This window comes from Mobula birostris, chromosome 14 (genome assembly GCF_030028105.1).
Source record: "Mobula birostris isolate sMobBir1 chromosome 14, sMobBir1.hap1, whole genome shotgun sequence".
Classification (NCBI taxonomy): domain Eukaryota; kingdom Metazoa; phylum Chordata; class Chondrichthyes; order Myliobatiformes; family Myliobatidae; genus Mobula; species Mobula birostris.
In genome coordinates, this window is record NC_092383.1 from 64584248 (window position 1) to 64604572 (window position 20325).

Consider the following 20325-nt stretch of genomic DNA (forward strand, 5'->3'; position numbering starts at 1 on the left):
ACGTACATATAGAATTTACATATACCAGCCAGAAATATAAACTTTGATCTCTTATGCTAACTATCCAGATGACATGCCTGTGATGAAACAAAGACATGCAGAGAACCTCGAGTTTGCACCAATAATTTTATCTCTCTGGCATGATGAGTGCAGCAAAATATCCTTATAGGAGAAGAGTGAAAAATAAATGTAATATATTAAAGCAGGAAAAAACAGCATGAAGTTCAAGAGGTAAGTGACTGGAAGGCTAAGTAATCAGATACAAGCAATTTTTCAATGTGAAAGACAAGGGAAATAGAAGAAATATCGAGAGAATTCTACAGCAGGTTGAGTTAGCTATCCACAGCTGAGTAACCAGATTTTACCTACTGTTCCTAGTATTAATGAGGATGTTTATATATGTAACTAGTCATTGAAGAATAGAGCAGCTGCTTAAAGAATATTGATCTTCAACATGGTCATGCTGAGAGATGATGTGTCAGCTGTAGAAAATGTAATGAAAAATAATAGCCTTTGGTGTAGGTGGCTCTGAAGATTTCAACAGATTGTCAGGATTACTCACACTGAGTCAGAATCATAATTAGTCACAAGGAGGGGAACAAAAAAAAAAATACCTCATATGTGAGTTTATTCTTCTCCTCATCCAAAAACGGAAGTGCTTCATTCACCACAACATTGAGGTAATCTTCCATAAATTCCATCGTATTAGTGAATTTGTTCTTCTTGTCATCCCGTGACCCATTCAAATTTGAATCATAACTACAGAATAAAATTAGTTTCTTTTAAATCAGCTTTTCTCTTACCAGCATAAAGTCATAGAAAAGCACAGCACAGAAACAAGTTCTACAGTCCATCCCAAACCACTAAAGCTGTCTACTCCCATCGACTTGCACCGGGGCCATATCCCGTCATACCCCTACCATCCATGTACTTACCCAAACTTCTCTTAAACATTGAAATCAAGCTTGCATGCACCACTTGCACAGGCAGCTCACTCCACATTCTCACCACCCTCTGAGTGAAGAAGCTTCCCCTCATATTCCCCTTAACTTTTCACTTTTCATCCTTAACCCATGACCTTCAGTTGTAGTCCCACCTAACCTTAGTGCAAAAAGTTTGCTTGCATTTACTCCATCGATACCCCTCATTATTTTGTATACCTCCATCAATCTCCCCTCAGTCTTCTACATCCCAAGGAATAAAGTCCTAATCTATTCAATCTTTCCTTATAACTCAGGTCCTCCAGGCCAGGCAAGGTCCTTGCAAATTTTCTCTGTACCCTTTCAATCTTATTTACATTATTCCTGTAGACAGGTGACCTAAACCGTACACTATACTCCAAATTAGGCCTCACCAATGTCTTATACAACTTCAACATAACATCCCATTTCCTGTATTCAGTACTTTGATTTACGAAGGCCAATGTGCCAAGGGCTATCTTTACCACCCTATCAACCTGTAATACCACTGTTAATGAATTATGGACTTGTATTTCCAGATCCCTTAGTCCTACCACACTCAATGACCTACCGTTCACTGTGTAAGACCGACCCTAGTTGGTCCTAATGAAGTGCAACACCTTGCACTTGTCTGTATTAATTTCCATCTGCCATTTTTCAGCCCATTTTTCCGGCTGGTCCAGATCCCGCTGCAAGCCGTGATAGTTTTCCTCACTGTCCACTAAACTGCTAATCCTGGTGTCATCTTTAAATTTGCTGATCCAGCTAACCACATTATCATCCAGATCATTGATATAGATGACAAACAACAATAGACCCAGCATCGATCCCTGTGGCACTCCACTAGTCACAGGCCTTCAGTCAGAAGAGCAACCATCTACTACCACTCTCTCACTTTTTCCACAAAGCAAATGTGTAATCCAGTTTACTACCTCATCTTGAATGCTGAGCAACTGAACCCTCTTGACCAACCTCCCATGCGGGACCTTGTCAGAAGCCTTGCTAAAGTCCATGTAGACAACATCTACTGCCTTGCCTTCATCATCTTTCCTGGTTACTTCCTCAAAAAATTCTATATGGTTGGCTAGACACGACATACCACTCATGAAGCCATACTGACTACCCAAATATTCATATATCCGGTTCTTTTGAGTACCTTCAATAACTTTCCTACTACTGATGTCAGGCTCACTGGCCTATAATTTCCTGCTTTATTTTCAGAACCTTTCTTAACCAGCAGAAAAACATTAGCTATCCTCCAATCCTCCAGTTCTTCACCTGTGCTAAGGAAGATTTAAATATCCCTGTTAGCACCCTGACAACTTCTGCACTTGCCTCCCAAATGATCCAAAGTAACACCTTGTCAGGCCCTGGGCAATTACCCAACCTAATTTGCCTTGAGATAGCAAACACCTCCTTCTCTGTAATCTGTATAGGGTTCATGAAGTTGATGCTGTTTTGCCTCACTTCTATAGACTCTGTGTCTGTCTCCTGAATAAATACAAATGCAAAAAAATCATTTAAGATCTCACCCATCTCTTTTGGTTCCATGCGTGGATTACCATTCTGAACTTGTTCTTAAATATTTGCAGAATGCACTTATGAAGTACATAATCTATCCTGTCCCAATCCGCACTTGCCAGATTCTTTCTCATACCATCAAAATTGGTCTTCTCCAATTTAAGTCTCAACTCATGTACCAAACCTGTCTTTCTGCATATTTACTTTGAAACCATTGGCATTACGATTACTAAATCCAAAGTGTTCCTCTACACAATCTCTGTCACCTGCCCTGCCTCATTCCCTAACAGCAGACCAAGTATTGCACACTCTCTCATTGGGACTCTACGCACTGATTATGGAAACTTCCCTGAACACATCTGACATACTCTATCCCATCTTGTCCTTTAACAGAATGAGTGACCTAGTCAATATGTAGAAAGTTAAAATCACCTACTATAACAACCTTATGTTTTTGCATAAGGTCTGCGCTCTCTCTACAAATTTGTTCATCTAAATCCCTCGGACTGTTGCGAGGTCTGTATTTTATCCCTATTAACATGGTCATACCTTTCTTATTCCTCAGTCCCAGCCACTAGATGAGCTCTCCAGTCTGTCCTGACTGAACACTGCCATAACATTTTCCCTGACTAGTATCACTACCCCTCCTCCTTAATTCCCTCCCGCTCTGTCGCGTCTAAAACAATGGAACCCCAGAGTACTGAGCTGCCAGTCCTGCCCCTCCTGCAACCAAGTCTCACTAATGCTACAATATCATAATTCCAGGTGTTGATCTATATCCCGAGCTCAGCTGTCTTTCCTACAATACTCCTTGCATTGAATTATACAAAGCTCAGGATAGTAGATACACCATGCTCAGCCTTTCCATTCCTGACTTTGTCTGATGTCTTAACAACATCTGTGTCCACAACCTCTCCACTCTCTGTTCTAACACTCTGGCTCCTATCCCCTTGCAACTCTAGTTTAAACTTCCACCCCTCTCTGTGCAGCACTAACAAACCTTAGTGCTTGGATATTATTACCCCTTCCAGTTCAGATGCCAACCATCTCTTCTGTATAGGCTCCACATTCCCTGGATGAGAGCCCAATAATCCAAAAATCTGATGCCCTCCCCCCTACACCAACTCCTTAGCCATGTGTTCAACTGTATGATCTTCCAATTTCTGGCCTCGAGAGCATGTGGCATGGGTAGCAATCCTGAGATCACAACCCTAGAGGTCCTCCCCTTTAGCTTAGCACCTAACTCCCTGAATTCACTTTGCAGAACTGCATCCCTCTTCCTAACTATGTCACTGGTACCTGCATGGTCCATGATCTCTGGCTGCTCACCTTCCCACTTAAGAATGCTGAGGACTCGATACAAGACATCCCTGACCCTGGCACCAAGGAGGCAACATACCATCTGGGAATCTCATTCGCATCTACAGAACCTCCTTTCTGTTTCCCTAAATAATGAATCCCCTATCATTACTGTGTGCCTCTTCTCTCCCCTTTCCTTCCAAGTCACAGAGTCAGAGACCTGACAGCTGTGACTTTCCTCTGCTAGGTCATTCCTCTCTCAACAGTATCCGAAATGGTATACCTGTTGTTGAGGGGGATGGCCACAGGAGTACTCTGCACTGACTGTTTAACCCCTTTCCCTTTCCCGACTGTCTGACTGTCATCCAGTTTCCTGTGTCCTGCACCTTCGGTGTAACTACCTCTCTATATTTCCTGTCTATCACCCCCTCAGCCTCCTGAATGATCTGGAGTTCATTCAGCTCCAGTTCCTTCATGCAGAATATTAGAAGCTGCAGCTAGACGCACTTTTTGATTTGATACTTAACCACCTGGTTTAATTCCAGTTCATTCTATTTTCTGTTAGAAGGCTCATCTAGAAGATTAAGATGCATGGGGTCCTCAGTGACTTGGCTACTTCGGATCAGAATTGCCTAGCCCATGGAAGACAGAGACGAGTTCTTGATGGGTCTTATTCTGGTAGGAGATCTATGTCTTGTGGTGTTTTGCAGGTATTCCTACTGGGACCTCTGCTGTTTGTGATCACTGTCTCCTAAGGGTTCCTTTATCTTAAGCTCCTTAATCAAATCTGGTTCATTACACAGTGCTCAATCCAGAACAGCTTTTCCCCTACTGGGCTCAACAACAAGCTGCTCAGAAAAGCTACCTCGTGGGCATTCTACAGTTTCCCTCTCTTCATATCCAGCACCAACCTGATTTTCCCAATCAACCTGCATATTGAAATCTCCCAAGACTATCATAACATTGCCCTTATTACAAGCCTTTTTTATTTCCCATTGAAAAGGTAGTGCTGGAGGCAAATATCATGATGCTTCCCCCACCAACATCACATGCCCACAACTTACAAACTCTAACCCATACATTTTTAATGTAGGAGAAAACCAAAGCACCTGGAGAAGGTCCATGAGGTCATGGGTAGAATATACAAATTCTCTACAGACATTATCAGGAATTGAACCCCAATATTCTGACTACTGGCACTGTAAGGCATTATGGTAACCACTATGTTACTGTGCCTCCTCTTTTAAAAAAGACAAAGTGTTGGCTACCTGGAATGCTTTGCCAGGGATGATGTGGAGACAGAGGTGATAGAGGTGTTTATGAGGCTCTTAACCAGCCATATGACTATAGAGGGATGAAGGATATTGACCATAGTAGAAGGAATTATATAAATGAGACACCATCAGCTTAATTAGATTGGCACAGCATCATAGGCTATCAAACCTCTTCCTGCATTGTACTATACTCTGGTCTTAGCTAATTGAAATAATTCTGCGAGGATAACAAAAAAAAATGTCTTACTCTTTGATATTGATTGATGTTGGAATCTCAGTCCACAGCCGAGCTAATTTTACTGGTGTTACCAGCTCCTGGGGGTCTCTGATGACATGCACATGTAACATTAGATTGCAAAATGAAGCCCGTATATCATAAGGCAATAATTCATCAGCCATGCACAGATATATCAGTTCCACGCTCAGTTGCTTTGAAATTTCACCAATTGCCAGATACTGACGATCCAGGCAAATCATTGCAAAGAGCTTCAGCTGATACCTGAAAAAGAAATGTTGTGACATATTAAACATATGATTGAGGAATCTTCCAACAAACTCCTTCAGCATGAACTTCTTCTGTTGCAAAGTACTTGCCCATTATCACACAGGAAGTGTTGTAGCCTCACAGGTGCAGGCTGATTCCCAGCAAAATAACCCGTCTATTCTGTTTATTTCTCAATGCCTCCATCAATTCTCATTCAACATAGTTTGTCACTTACCAACATTAAAGAGAATTTACAGTAACCATTTATCCTACCAACACCACCTTTGGACTGTGGGAGGAAACTGAAGCACAGGAGGAAAGTCACGCAGTCCCAGGGAGAACATGCAAACACTACACAGACATCACACAGAGCCAGAAATGAACCCTGGATTCTGGAGCACCTTCTTTTACTATCCACTTCCATTTTCTCCACATCAGCCAGTGGCCTCTCATTGTAAGGATGGCAAACACTATTCAGCTGGAAGGAGCTTTACATTCATGGGGTATGTCCACCAGGAAATTACTTGTGATTGTTCACAAAGAATCTGTACTCTTTATATTATTACAGTAACTCTTGTTTGTTGTAAACAGTGTCATTCTGCTTAAAGAAAGGAGGAGGAAATCATAGACAGAATAGACTGTAACTGCACTGGAAATACGTCAGAGATGGGAAACTTACAAAGAAGCATTGTATTTGAATAATAGAGTTAAGAGCTCTATGCCCCAAAGTCCTAAGGAGAATACTCACTGCTATAATTTTAGAAACATGCCAAAAATATTGTTCACATCAAGATTAACGTCAATATGTCTGTTCTACGTGACTGAGGCATAAGCATTGGCCATGTCATTGGCATTAATTCCCCTTCTCTTCTTTGAAACTGTGAATGGATTAATTTACATCCATCTCCTATGCATGACAGCACCTTTATCAGTGCAGAAGAGTTTTCATATGAATAAAATAAAATCAATTAGGTGCTAAAATATGATGTAGTTTTTATTTGAATTTTAATAGCAGACAGAGTAACTATGGCAAAGACTACATTACCTTAAAGGCTAGATCCAGAAGCAAAAGCAAATTACACATGAAGAGAAAGGGAATAAATATTTTAATAAGAATAGTCTATTCTGTCTATGAATTCCTCCTCCTTTCTGAAAAGAAAGCAGGAGTAGTTCTGGATTGCAGTCACAAATAATTGACACAGATATGAGGAGATATTTGGTTCCCTGTGTGCTATAAATATAGTTCGACTGAGCACAGTAAAATGGTGCATCCAGTGCACAAGTTACCGACCAAGGCCATAAGTTCAAGCTTCTGTAGTAAAATGTGAAAAGGAATTCAATAAACGCTCTTGAAAGCTACTGGATTAATCGGAAGATCAGCTAATGCACCTTAGGGAAGGAAATCTTTTTCTACATTATATTGTATTTTTTTTATTCTACTGTGAATGACTGCAAGAAAATGAATCCCAAGATAATATATATGGTGACATAAATTTATGTTGAACTTTGAACATACAGTAGCTGAGAGGGTTTTTTTTTAAGCGTGTCGTACTAGACATTCAGCCATTCTTGGCTGGCACATGGCATCAGGATTAACCGGGTCACGTTATGAACGATCCTGACCTGACCCTTGTATTTTTTACGAGGCCGAGTGGCTAGCTCGACACTCAACCTGGCACGGATGGAAAGCGTACTCAGCAGTGGCCCGACCTGGATTCGAACTTGGGAACCTTCGCTCTGGAGTCCGGCACTGATCTCACTGCGCCACCAGGCGGTCTATAGGGGTATAGGGGCTATGATGCTGATGTGGGTCAAAGGAATGAGACAAAATAGCAAATCAGCATGGACTAGATGGGCTGAAGGGCTTATTTCTGTGCTGTAGTTCTCTATGCTTCTACATTGGTCTACAAGAGTTTTCGGTTGTCAAAATATGTTGATAATTAAGAACATCTAAAATATCCTTACAATTATATTTGACTACCAATAAATTCTGTATTGACCACGTTATTGAAATCCTGACAAGACCTAAACTATAGCTGGATCTGGTAACAGTTTAGATTTTATTGCGAAACTAAACTGCAACAACATTGCATCTACCATTAAAAAGTGTTGCTGGATCAATGGAAACAAATCATTCTAATTTTTCAATGAAGAAATTATATTTTTCCATAACATATTACTCCTGCCTACCAACTACCACTCTCTAACAACAACTACTGCCACCAAAATCCATTCTAGGGCTAAATAAATATAATGAGACTTGATCTGGACTTCAAAACAACTTCTTAAAAAGCAATATTTAGCTTTGCCATTAGTGATCATCATAAGCTTTTGTTGATTTAGACTGTTAAATTGTTGTTTTCTTGGCAGCTTAATAATTAATTGCTTGCTAGTATTTATATATAACTATTTATATATATGTAAGTAACTGTTCAGTATGCTGCCTAGTGGCCACAGTATGTATATGCAGTCCTTCAGTGTGCCCCCAGTGGTTACATTTGTATGATTCTGGAAAACTCTGGGAGCTTCTCTGGTGCTGCATTATTTGAGTCATGAAGTAACAAGTTTTGTGCCTCTTTCCTGACTTCCGAAAGAAACTGGGATTAAAAACATCAAAATCCAACAATTTGGTATCATCAGCAAGAATTGTTGCGAAGAGTTAAAGACTTGAAAGAATCATGGCCAAAGTAGAACATTTTTGGCACCTAAATTAAACAAGAGGTGAGAGCTTCATTTCTAATTCCAAATTAGAATTCCAACTCTAGTTTTGACTTCAATACATCATTAGATAGAAGTAGGAGTGAGGAACTACTACATGGCTATTTTGAACAAAAAACAAATCTGCAAAAGTTAAATACGCAAGCTGATCAAGCCACAGGCAAGCTGATGGGGTGCTAATTAAATACGCAAGTTGGTGGAGCACTAATTAAATATGTGCAAGTGGTGGAGACAAGTAGAAGCCAGTGGAGTATGAAAAACTAAATACATACAAACTGTGGAGCACAACACTCCTGCAAAACAATGGAGTACGTGAGAAAACTTTGGGTAACAGAACAACTTATCAAAATTTCGGTTGTAATCTATTGATATTTCAAGATCACAAAAGTAATTAAAGTAATAAAAAAGTATATACAAATAAAGATCAAAATAAAACAATGGCTAAAGTCAGGAAACCTACTACGAGCTCTTGCTGATATAAAACATCTCTGTTTGATAAGATTAATGAAAAAAATCCAGATGAAAAATACTAACAATGTTAAGTTTATTAAGAAAGCATGTGATATGATCCAGAGGTTGCCTGAGGGAAATCAAAACCTGGAACGTGAGAATTAAAGATAAAAGCACACGGTCAGTTGGTTCAAGTGTGTGAGTGAATGAAAAAGTTAACAGGCGAGTAAAGATTTTTATTTATCAATTGGGAAAAGAACACGAATAATTGGGATAAACTACAAATACAGCAGACATAGACCATAAGGGTGAAAGAACAACATGATAATCAAATTCAAGTTTTGTGTATGGAACTTCAAAGCAGACTGAGTCAATTTCATCAAGTCAAGTAGAGACCTCCCTCAAGTGGGTGTTTCTGCCAGACCAGTGGGCAGTCCTACCAGTGATTCTGCTGGTGACACTTTCAGTGATATGACCTCTTTATGATGGCTTCTTGATGATTGATAGAAGAATCTGAATGGCTCCTGGTACCTATGTGCAATAAGAAGAACTAAAAGCTCTAACTGAAGCCTGTAAGCTGATATGTACATTGATCCTCATGTACTTCTGGACTTGTTCATGATTTTGAAAACTTATAGAAACGAAAAGATGGTTTTACAGCAAATGGAAATCCAACCAAGAATGGCCAACTAGGACAAGAATTCATGCAAGTTGCACAACTGCCATCAGACATTGCTATATTAAAATGTCAAAGGCACTCCAAAGTGACTGCAATGGAAAGCTGTGGAAATGCATTTGCAGGTGCAATTGCAAAAAAGGCAGCATGGGAAGGGGTAAAAGAAGTAACAGAAATACCAAGAATATATCCAGTGAACTTCACAACTGGAACTATGGAAATGAAGTTGGAATCTGTATCACAGATAAACATACAAGACAGTCGAGAGATGTAAGTAAATGCTTTAACCAGGAAAAGTGGTTCTGGATGGAGAATGGTGGGAAGTTACACAGTGATGGTGTATGGTGATATGGCAATAATCATAAACTGGTAGCTCCAACTACATTGATTCCTTATCTGGCACAGCAGATACATTCTCTAGGACACAATGGAGTGTAAAAAAATGATTGACAGGTTCTCCTAGGTGGTGGAACCCAAAGTTCAGAGCACAAGCTTAACAAGCGTTTGAAAGATGCTACGAACGAATGAATGGAATCATCAAGTAGTGACGAAGTATCATGAGGAAGATGTTCCATGGCCTACAGCTCTTCCAATGGTCTTATCTAGCATCAGAACAAACCAAAACCCAAACAAGAAAACTAAACTACGTCCATTCGAGGTGGTAAAAGGGTGTCCTATGTCACCCACAGGACCCTCAATCTCAGAGAGGTTGACATACACATTATGGCAGAGAGTTTAGTTAACGCTTGTGTGAAATTAACTCAAGCTGTACAATCTGCTTTTCAACAGGTTTCTGCCTCTTGGAGTGATTCAACAGGAGGATACACCCTGATTCCTGGTGAGTGGGCATAAATTAAGATATCACATAAGGAACCATTGGGAGCTGGATGGGAAGGTCTTAATCAAGTGGTATTAATTACCAACTCAGCGGTGAAAGTAGAAGGTAAAAGTCAGTGACACGTGCCAACCACTGTAAGCGAGCTACGGTAGTACCCGACGAGGACAACAAGCACTGTGGTTAATGTGCTAGTAACCTCTGACACAGTGCCCATTCTGCTGGGCTACAGTGAGCAAATCACTAACCAGCCAGAAGACATCAGGCAAGTCTACAACAACTGGACATCATGAAGTTTATTCTAATATTATTATTTGTTGTTATATATTTGCCAGTATTTCCCACTCACAATGTGCCAATTGAGATGACTCATAACACATGCTTGCGAGAAATTTGTTGATGCTGTTAATGTCTCTAACTGTCGGGTATGTCAATATACAATATACCACACACTTCAAAATATCCGCATTTCTGCAGGTCCAGAAAAAGTGTGTGTCTTCTTTATTAAACATTCCAGCAATGACAATGTTGACATTATGATTTATTATTCCCAAGAGAGACATAAATATATGATGATTCCTCCCCCCACACACATACTGTCTTAAACTAGATCATTTAAATAAATATTATCAGCATGATTGAGGGAATCATATCATATCTGACCTATTCATGTCTTATCCTGAGATACCTCGATATCTAATATTCATGACAAAGCTGTTGTATCTTTTCATGGGTTACCATCTACCTTTTACTTGAGTTCAGAACGTACCATTCCAGTAGGGCATTGGTTATGCAATTACACTTTACGTTATTCTAAATAGGGCAATGTCTTGGGAATTTTCATTGATAATATCTATCAGAAAAACATTGCAATTCAACAAGGCACCTGCTGAGCAGAAACGGAACCTCCAGCTCTCTTCCACGCAATTGGTTAGTATCTTGAATTTAGAGTACCTGTAGGCCTTTCCTGCCACAAGACATAGACAGACCTTAAATTTACCTCCCAAGTCTAGAAGCAGACGAAACATTTCAGGAGGAGATGATTTTGCATCATTTTCTCCCCATTTTACAGTGTTAAAAAGAATATAAAAGAGATTAGAAGTGTTGCTGCAGCTTTACAAAGGGTAAGCAATGACCCTGTGAATCCTTGGGGCAGGTAGTAACAGGAATGGTTCTTCAAAATTGTATGGCATTAGATCTTCTCTTACCAGTTAAGGGGAGAACATATGCAGTTATTGTCAAAGAGTTTTGTACTTATATATCTGATAAGTTTGGCTGATCATATTCATAATGCTGCAGATAAAATACATCAATCTGATGGATGGGATTTGCTTGACTGGATTAATTTAAGTCTTGGATGTTGGGGCTACTCAATGTTACAAGCTATAATATTTGTCCTGATATGCCTTATCATAATTTATTTTTTTTACTTGTTTAAGTGTGATCATTAATTGAATAGTTCAAAATTCTGCAAGTGTGCCTACTAAAATCTGCCTAACCATAATATCACCCTATGAATACTTTCCATAATTTAGCTAGACTAGGGTTATTTTATACCTATTATAGATAGCACAAGCTTTTCTGCCTCTGAATTTTCAGATGCAATGATTCTAAATGTGTGATTTAGAATCAATGAGGAGGGGAATTGTTGGATTGGATGGTTTATTACTATTTTCTTTGCAGTTTTATAATTAATTGCCAGCTAATATTTTTATAACTACTTATATACCGTACATGAAACTCTTTAGTATGATTCCTTGTGGCCACACTGAAGTAGTTTCTCAATGTGTCCTCTAGTGGTTGCATTTGTATGATTCTGGAAAGCTTTGGAAGCTTCTCTGGTGCTGCATGATTTGAATAGTGGCTATCTAATCTGTTAACTCTTATCTGTGGATTTGAATAGAATGTTCCTTATGCATAGGGTATAAAAAGAGCTGAGCACAAAGTCTCACCATCTGTTTGCTTCCCTCTCCATTCTGCTTCAAGCTTCTGCTCCTGTCACTGACTATTTTTCAATTATTTTTGTTGTATCAATGCTTAATAAAATGATTATGAAGCAACAAGTTTTCTGCCTCTTTCCAGACTTCCAAAAAAATCTTCGATTAAAAATATTAGAATTTAACACCTTCCAAAAGTACAGGAAGTATTAATTATTCGGTTTTACATAATGCTCTTCATGGATGCAGGGAGTTCTGAGGGACAGGACCTACCGGCATTTGAAGAGACCCAGTCTGATAAAGAGTCAGCATGGATTCGTGCATGGAAAATTATTCACACCAAAACTTTCAGAGGAGTTTGAAGAGGTAACCAAAAGTGTAGATGACGACAGGATAGTGGATGTTGTCTATCTGGACTTTAGCAAGGACTTCAATGAGATCCTCTACAAAAGGCTGTTCTGGAAAGTCAGGTCCCATGGAATCGAAGGAACTTTATTTAGATGGAGTCAAAATTGGCTTGGAGAAGAGTGGTGATTGAAAACATGAGAAAATCCACAGAGGCTGGAAATTCAAAGCAACACACACAAAATGCTGGAGGAACTCAGCAGGCCAGGAAGAATCTATGGGAAAGAGTAAACAGTTGAAGTTTTGGGCTGAGACACTTCATCAGGACTGAAAAGGAAGGGGAGAAGGCCTGGCCTGCTAAGCTCCTCCAGCATTTTGTGTGCGTTGCAGAGAATGGTGATTGAAGGTTGTTTCTCAGAAGGGAGGTCAGTGACCATTGGTGCGCTGCTTGGGTTAGTGTTGAGATCCTTGTTATGTGTTATTTAAAGAAATGGCTTGGGTGCAAATTCACAAGACTGCATCAGGAAATTTGTGGATAACATGAAATTCGGAAGTGCTTGATCAGTTAGCAAAGTAGGTAGAGGAGTGACAAATGGATTTCAATATATGTAAGTGTATGTAATGCATTTTACAAAGTCAAACTGGAGTCAGACTTTGAGCGCTATGGTAGTGTAGTGGTTAACATGACACTATTACTTCTCGGGGCAGTGGAGTTCAGAGCTCAGATCCAACGTCCTCTGAAAGAAAGTTTGTACGTCCTTCCCATGAGCACATGGTTTCCTCTGGGTGCTTTGGATTCCTCCCACAATCCAAAGACATACTGGTTCATAGATTAATTGCTCATTGTAAATTGTCTTGTGATTAGGATAGGGTTAAATTGACGGGTTGCAAAGTGGTGCAGGCTGGTGAACTGGAAGGGCCTGTATCTCTAACTTCAAATAAAATAAAATTTTACTTTGAAAGGTAGGGAGATGGAGTGTGGTAGAACAGAGGGACCTAGCAGAACAAACATATATTTGCATCACAGGTGGACGGTGGTGATCTACTGTTGGAAAGATGTGGTTAAACTGGAAAGAGTTCAGGGAAGATCTTAGATCTTAGGATGCTGCCAGTACTAGGGAGCCTGAGTTATAGGGAGAGATTGGGCAGGTTACATCTTTATTTCATTCCACTGCTGAATAAGGGATGACCTTTTGCAAGTGCTTAAGATTACCAAAAGCATAGATACCGTGGATGATGGCAAACTTTTCCCACAGGATAAAGGAGTCAAAACCATGAGGTACAGGTTTAGGGTGAGAAAGGAAAAATTTAAAGCACAGCTTTTTCACACAGAGGGTGGTGAGTGTATCGAAGGAGCTGCTGAAGGAAGTGGTTGAGGCAGGTATAATGGTACAATTTAAGCATTGCTTGGATGGGTACATGGAGGGGCAGGGCTCAGAAGGGCATAAGCTGAATACAGGAAATTGGTACTGTCTGGGTGGCCATGGACTGGTTAGACAAAGGGTCTGTGTCAGGTCAGTGCTCCATGTCTCCTATAAAGTACTGTCCTGGAATATAATGACAACGAAAAAACAATTGATCTATACCAGGCAATTAGATTGATCTATACTAGTCAGTAATACCCCTTCTATCAATAAACTGTTTGCTCATTACCTGTAGTAGGTCAAGATATTCTGATCATGAACATTGCCATTTCTTGCCTCTTGAGCAAGCATCCTGATGCTCTTCTCCTGAACTTCATTAGTTTTGTCTGTCCAGATTAGCCAAACTTCATCTTCAAACTCCTCCATGCTCATGTATTCCGAAGGTGCTGGCATCTCCTTCACTGGCCTCAGCCTACAAAGAAAAGAATGCAACAGAGATTTCAACTTTGCCACTCCTTACAATGCACAGTGAAAAATAAAAGGAGTAAATGTGAGTTCCTGCTGTTGGGCAAGGAAACATGGCAGCCAGGTGCACAAACAGTCAATGAACGTGTCTGCAGTTTAAAAGCAAAATACTGAGGCTGGGTACTAAAGACAGAAAATACTGGAAACTATCTCAGAAGGTCAGGCAGCATCTGTGAGAAAAAACATGATTAACATTTCAAATAAACAGATAAACATGTATTATTCAAGGGAGGAGCATTAATCAGGAATTCAAAACTGAACAGTGACGTGAAATATTTTATTTCCACTTGAGAAGGTAGCTGAGCCCTCAGTTTAACATGTTATCTGTTAGTTGATCTTATTTAGAAATAGGAGCAGGAATTAATCCCCATGAACAGCATGACAGCCACTTGATTTTTATGTGTGACTCAATGAGATATGGTGAGACACAATTCATTTTTGATTTCATGCAACGATGTAATTGTTCCATCAGGTACTTATTGCCTGCTCTTTTTAAGGCTTCATCTGTAGTTCTATACAGTGTTGCTTCAACTTTTACAAATATATTATCACGGTGTTGAAGAAAGCATTAATCAAAGCCCTTGACCAGGCTGTGTGTTCCCACTTACAAACAGATTACCAACAACATGAAATACTATTTGGAATATTTAAGCATCTCTATAGTGATTAGAATTGGGCTTCTTTCTGAGGTGTGTAAATCAATGTGATTGTGTTACATTTGTAGAAGCACTGTAGCTGCTGCTCTCAAAGCTTCAGTGACCCAGTTTGATCCTCATCCCTGTGGAGTTTACACATTCTTCCTGTCATTGCGTGAAATACCATTTCCTCTCACATCCCAATTGGCTAATGTAAGTAATACTCAGTGTATAGACAAATAGTAAATAGTGTTGATGGAAATGTGCAAATAAAGTGTCTTTAGCTTAACCGAGTGCTCAATAGTCAGCATGGACTTAATGGGCCAAAGGGCCTGATTCCTTAGTCTATGATTATATGGATTGATATCTTTTGCAGAGATTGAGATATATTCTTCAAAAGTTGCTACAAGCTGAGGTGACAGAGATATAAAAATGACCGCAAGCAATGAGATGTGTTTCACTTGAGACTGACTAAACAGTACTTTAGAACAGCATGTTTCAAGCAATTATTCTCTATATACTTTACAAATCCTTAAAGCAGAGTCAAGTCATTTGGATATATTTAAAGCTAAGTACTTAATTAGTAAGGGTGTCAAAGGTAAGGGGTGAGGGCAGGAAAATGGGGTTGAGAGGGAAATCAGCCATGATCAAATGTTCAAAGCAGACTTGAAGGGCCAAATAGCTTAATTTTGCTCCTATGTCTTATGTCTTGTGGTCTAAATAAGTGCCATTATAAACAGGATTTCAATCTACTCCTTCACAGGTGTGAACACTTCAATCGACCCTGAAACTGAATCATCCTTACTTAGCTTAAACTACAAAAAAACTTCACCAGAAAGTGCACCAATTTTCCACACTAGGGTTTCTAGAACTACACATTTAAAGTTCCAAGTGGAAAAATATTGAATTAAAACTGGGAGAACAAAAGACTGCATTTATCAATCCTTCTTCAATTCCACAGATTGTTTACATCTTGGTTCCAATTGCAAGGTTTCTTTAGCCACTATCTCCAGTGTCCACATGGCTGTTGTGTTGATTCTCCCTGACGTTCCACTTCTCAGTGATCATTACACCCAAGTGATCCATCCCTGGTTTTCTCGTTCTCCTAATCTGCAAGCATTGTGTAATATTATCAAAGAAACTGTGTACAATTAGGGTCTAACAGCTTTGGGCTCCACCCTCATACCAATGCTCTCAATGAAATCGCTGTTCCAGGCAGCCACTGAATGAACATTACGCAAATGAATCAGAACTTGTTCTGACATCAAAGTGGCAGGATTGGAGGCAATTTAAATTGCTATCATTAAAAGCTCCATAACTTCATTTTATCTAAGCATCTCACTTAAAAGCATATACTCAGTGTTCTTCCCAAACCAAACTTCGTATTAATTTCTACCACATCTGTGGAACAACCCATACCTCCAAGCTTGCTTATACACTTTTGAAAGTACATAATTGACATCAACTGAGTACTTTCAAAGCATAATCACCACATACAGGAAAACACACCAGCCAATTTGCTCACAAGCTCCCACAAGCAATGTCACAACAATTATGGAGATGTCAGTAGATGTCTAGGTAATTGGGTGCCATCATTACTCTAGTGAAGACAAGGGAAACATAATTGCTCCTCGTAGCCCTACTTAAGAACTTTAGTTTTGCTGGGCAATGCTGGCCTAGATACACAGGGTAATTGAACTGCCTGATTGCCTCTGAATATGGCTAAGGATCTCCTAAATATACAGGATTACAATCTGAGCTATAATTCTTTAGCTCCTGACAGAGGTGGATGCGCCGTCACTCGAGGAAGATGTCCCATAGGTAACATTAATGAATAGATCAATACATATTTCCCACTACCACTTCAGTTCAGCAGGCAAAAATTTTATCTTTTAAAGAGTCCCAAGCCATTCTCACCAAACAATGCAGGGTTTTAACCGACATTTATCTATTTACTTGCAGATCACTAGTAGTTGGGTTTCCTCCAAACAACTGATTTCAAAACTTCGCCTTTGTTTATAAATTCTTCACTCCACCCTATCATTTCAATGTCTTAAAGCCCTTACACCAGCTCATAAACCGTAAACCTCTCCCTTCATTCCTGGGTCCAACTTTTAAGCATTGTTCTTACCTTTGTAGAACTCTGCAAAAATGCCTTTGGTGTGACTTTATATTCCTCATTTTCAAATAGCTACTGCAAATATTCAGTGGATTTGCAAATCTTTCATTTCACGTGTTACCGAGTGACGCCCCCTCCCTAAATTTCTCATTCTGTTATTTATTTTGCAGCATTTTCTGTACTACAAATGTGAAGCAAGTGTGAGGCATTATTAAATTCATAGTCTCTGATCTTAACCACATCATTTGGTGTGGGGAAGGGGGATCATGATTGTGTTGCCATTCATTTTTTGTGTGGCGGGTGTGAGTTTGCTGTTTCTTTTTGAACTTACTTCCATGGTTTTTCAGTGTTTCATGGCTATCTGTAGAAGAAGAATCTTAGAGTACTTTGATAATAAATACTTTGAAACACACACAAAATGCTGGAGGAACTCAGCAGGCCAGGCAGCATCTATGCAAAAAAGGTACAGTTGAGATCTCAGGCCAAGACCCTTCTGCAGAACTCCTGCTGCGGCTTGTTTCCAGCATCTGTAGATTTCTCTCGTTAATGAACCTTTCAACCTTTTTTTAAAGAAAATATCCAAAACTCTCACTCTTCTACACTTCTGGGCCAAGCGTAATGAGATGATAAAGAACAGCTAGAGGGAATGCTCTATTTTACTACAGCAACAGGATATTTCTCAGTGTCATTATGAGCTATCAAAGCAAGAACAGTAGGAACAATTAGGATATTAGGAAATTGATCAGATGCGATCAAAGATGAAGATGAAACGAAGCTGGGCGGCAGTGTTAGCTGTGAGGAGGATGCTAAGAGGATGCAGGGTGACTTGGATAGGTTAGGTGAGTGGGCAAATTCATGGCAGATGCAATTTAATGTGGATAAATGTGAGGTTATCCACTTTGGTGGCAAGAACAGGAAAACAGATTATTATATGAATGGTGACCGATTAGGAAAAGGGGAGGTGCAACGAGACCTGGGTGTCATTATACACCAGTCATTGAAAGTGGGCATGAGGGTACAGCAGGCGGTGAAAAAGGCGAATAGTATGCTGGCATTCATAGCAAGAGGATTCGAGTACAGGAACAGGGAGGTACTACTGCAGTTGTACAAGGCCTTGGTGAGACCACACCTGGAGTATTGTGTGCAGTTTTGGTCCCCTAATCTGAGGAAAGACATTCTTGCCATAGAGGGAGTACAAAGAAGGTTCACCAGATTGATTCCTGGGATGGCAGGACTTTCATATGATGAAAGACTGGATCGACTAGGCTTATCCTAGTTGGAATTTAGAAGATTGAGGGGGTATCTTATTGAAACGTATAAAATCCTAAAGGGATTGGACAGGCTAGATGCAGGAAGATTGTTCCCAATGTTGGGGAAGTCCAGAACAAGGTGTCACAGTTTGAGGATAAAGGGGAAGCCTTTTAGGACCAAGATTAGGAAAAGCTTCTTCACACAGAGAGTGGTGAATCTGTGGAATTCTCTACCACAGAAAACAGTTGAGGCCAGTTCATTGGTGATATTTAAGAGGGAGTTAGACATGGCCCTTGTGGCTAAAGGGATCAGGGGGTATGGGGGGAAGACTGGTACAGGGTTCTGAGTTGGATGATCAGCCATGATCATACTGAATGGCGGTGCAGGCTCGAAGGGCCGAATGGCCTACTCCTGCACCTATTTTCTATGTTTCTATGTTTCTAAGCCCAAGGGACTGAATAGCAGCTCCCTAATAAGTCCTCACTTCATTCCCTGTTACTTCTGTTGGCATTTCTAAACTCTGGAGAGGTTATTGGTATCGGCCCTTGTTTATTCCATTAGCCAAAAGTGGCATTTCATATTGAATTGCTTATGAAATAATGTAAAGCACTGGATTAAAGAATATATTCACATTGCATTGTCTCAGTTTTCTGTGGACATTCCCAACTAAGGTATGAATGTGCAACTCCAGTCCCAAGATTTTTACAGAACTTCATTATATGTGACAACAATAAATCAATTTAACAATTTACCAGTTTCTAATTCAGTCGAAGCAAATACATAACATCTTCCCTGCTGTGACAGTATTGATTTCACACATACTATCTCTGGAATAGTGATTACTACTCTAAACTTCACTTGTATGCATACTGTGATCTTTAATAATAGAAGGCCACCTCTACCTCCTTTAGATCCTAATGCTTCTAGAAGGATTTCAGACAAGATCTCACAGCGAATGATGAACAGCCCGCACACAAGTTCAAACTTACCTTCCCCAGACTCATCAATGTTATTACTGCCTGAAAAGATGAGGCCTTGTGTAGTGTGTCACACCCTCAAACAATTTAGCAAAACATTTAACAGCTGCCTAAGCTTTATCTCCCCTCTCAAGCAGTCACATTTGTTAGCATTTTGGGTGGCTCTGAAAAAATATAAAGTACTTTGAACTTTGAACTGATTTGGGTGGCTCTGAACATGACTGATGATCATAAACATTTGAAATTCTTACAAGTCAATGAAGCAATTAAGGATATATTTTTAAAGTTTTTTTTGGAGAACTTTAAAAACTTTCAACCATTAACAATAAGTGAGCCCATTCTACTTGCTTAAAAAATGTAACTAAATTTGCACTTATCCGGGTCCTGCATAGTTATTCCCCTCTAGTCAAATGAATGAGTTTGCTCTTCTTTCACCTGATCTAACCTGGCACAGGTTAGATAGACTTCCCAACATAATTGCAGGACAGCTGCAGTACTTTCACATTTCCAAGCTAGAGATCCCCGAGAAGTTACTGCTGGGGGGGGGACAGCTTACCTGGGGGAAGCGACAGTGGCCGTGCCTCTGGCACAGAGTCCAGCCCTGTGGCTCAGAAGGGTAGGGAAAGGAAGAGGAGGGCAGTTGTAATAGGGGACTCGATAGTAAGGGGGTCAGATAGGCGATTCTGTGGACGCAGTCCAGAGACCCGGATGGTAGTTTGCCTCCCTGGTGCCAGGGTCCGGGATATTTCTGATAGCGTCCAAGATATCCTGAAGTGGGAGGGTGAGGAGCCAAAGGTCATGGTACATATAGGTATCAGTGACATAGGTAGGAAAAGAGAAGAGGTTCTGAAAGAAGAATATAGGGAGTTAGGAAGGGAGTTAAGAAAAAGGACCGCAAAGGTAGTAATCTCGGGATTACTGCCTGTGCCACGCGACAGTGAGAGTAGGAATGCAAT

At 40.0% G+C, this 20325-nt stretch overlaps 1 protein-coding gene across 4 annotated transcripts in view; it reads right to left on the minus strand.

Annotated features, from left to right (window-relative positions):
• itpr3 (inositol 1,4,5-trisphosphate receptor, type 3) overlaps positions 1-20325 on the minus strand; it is a 299458-nt gene that overhangs the window by 121225 nt on the left and 157908 nt on the right. For all 4 annotated transcript variants that reach the window (XM_072278612.1, XM_072278613.1, XM_072278611.1 and 1 more), the window contains 3 exons: positions 14152-14334; positions 5301-5552; positions 615-759 (listed from right to left, as the gene is read on the minus strand). In XM_072278612.1, the coding sequence (XP_072134713.1) occupies positions 615-759; positions 5301-5552; positions 14152-14334 (580 nt within the window). The remainder of the gene's footprint in view (positions 1-614; positions 760-5300; positions 5553-14151; positions 14335-20325) is intronic.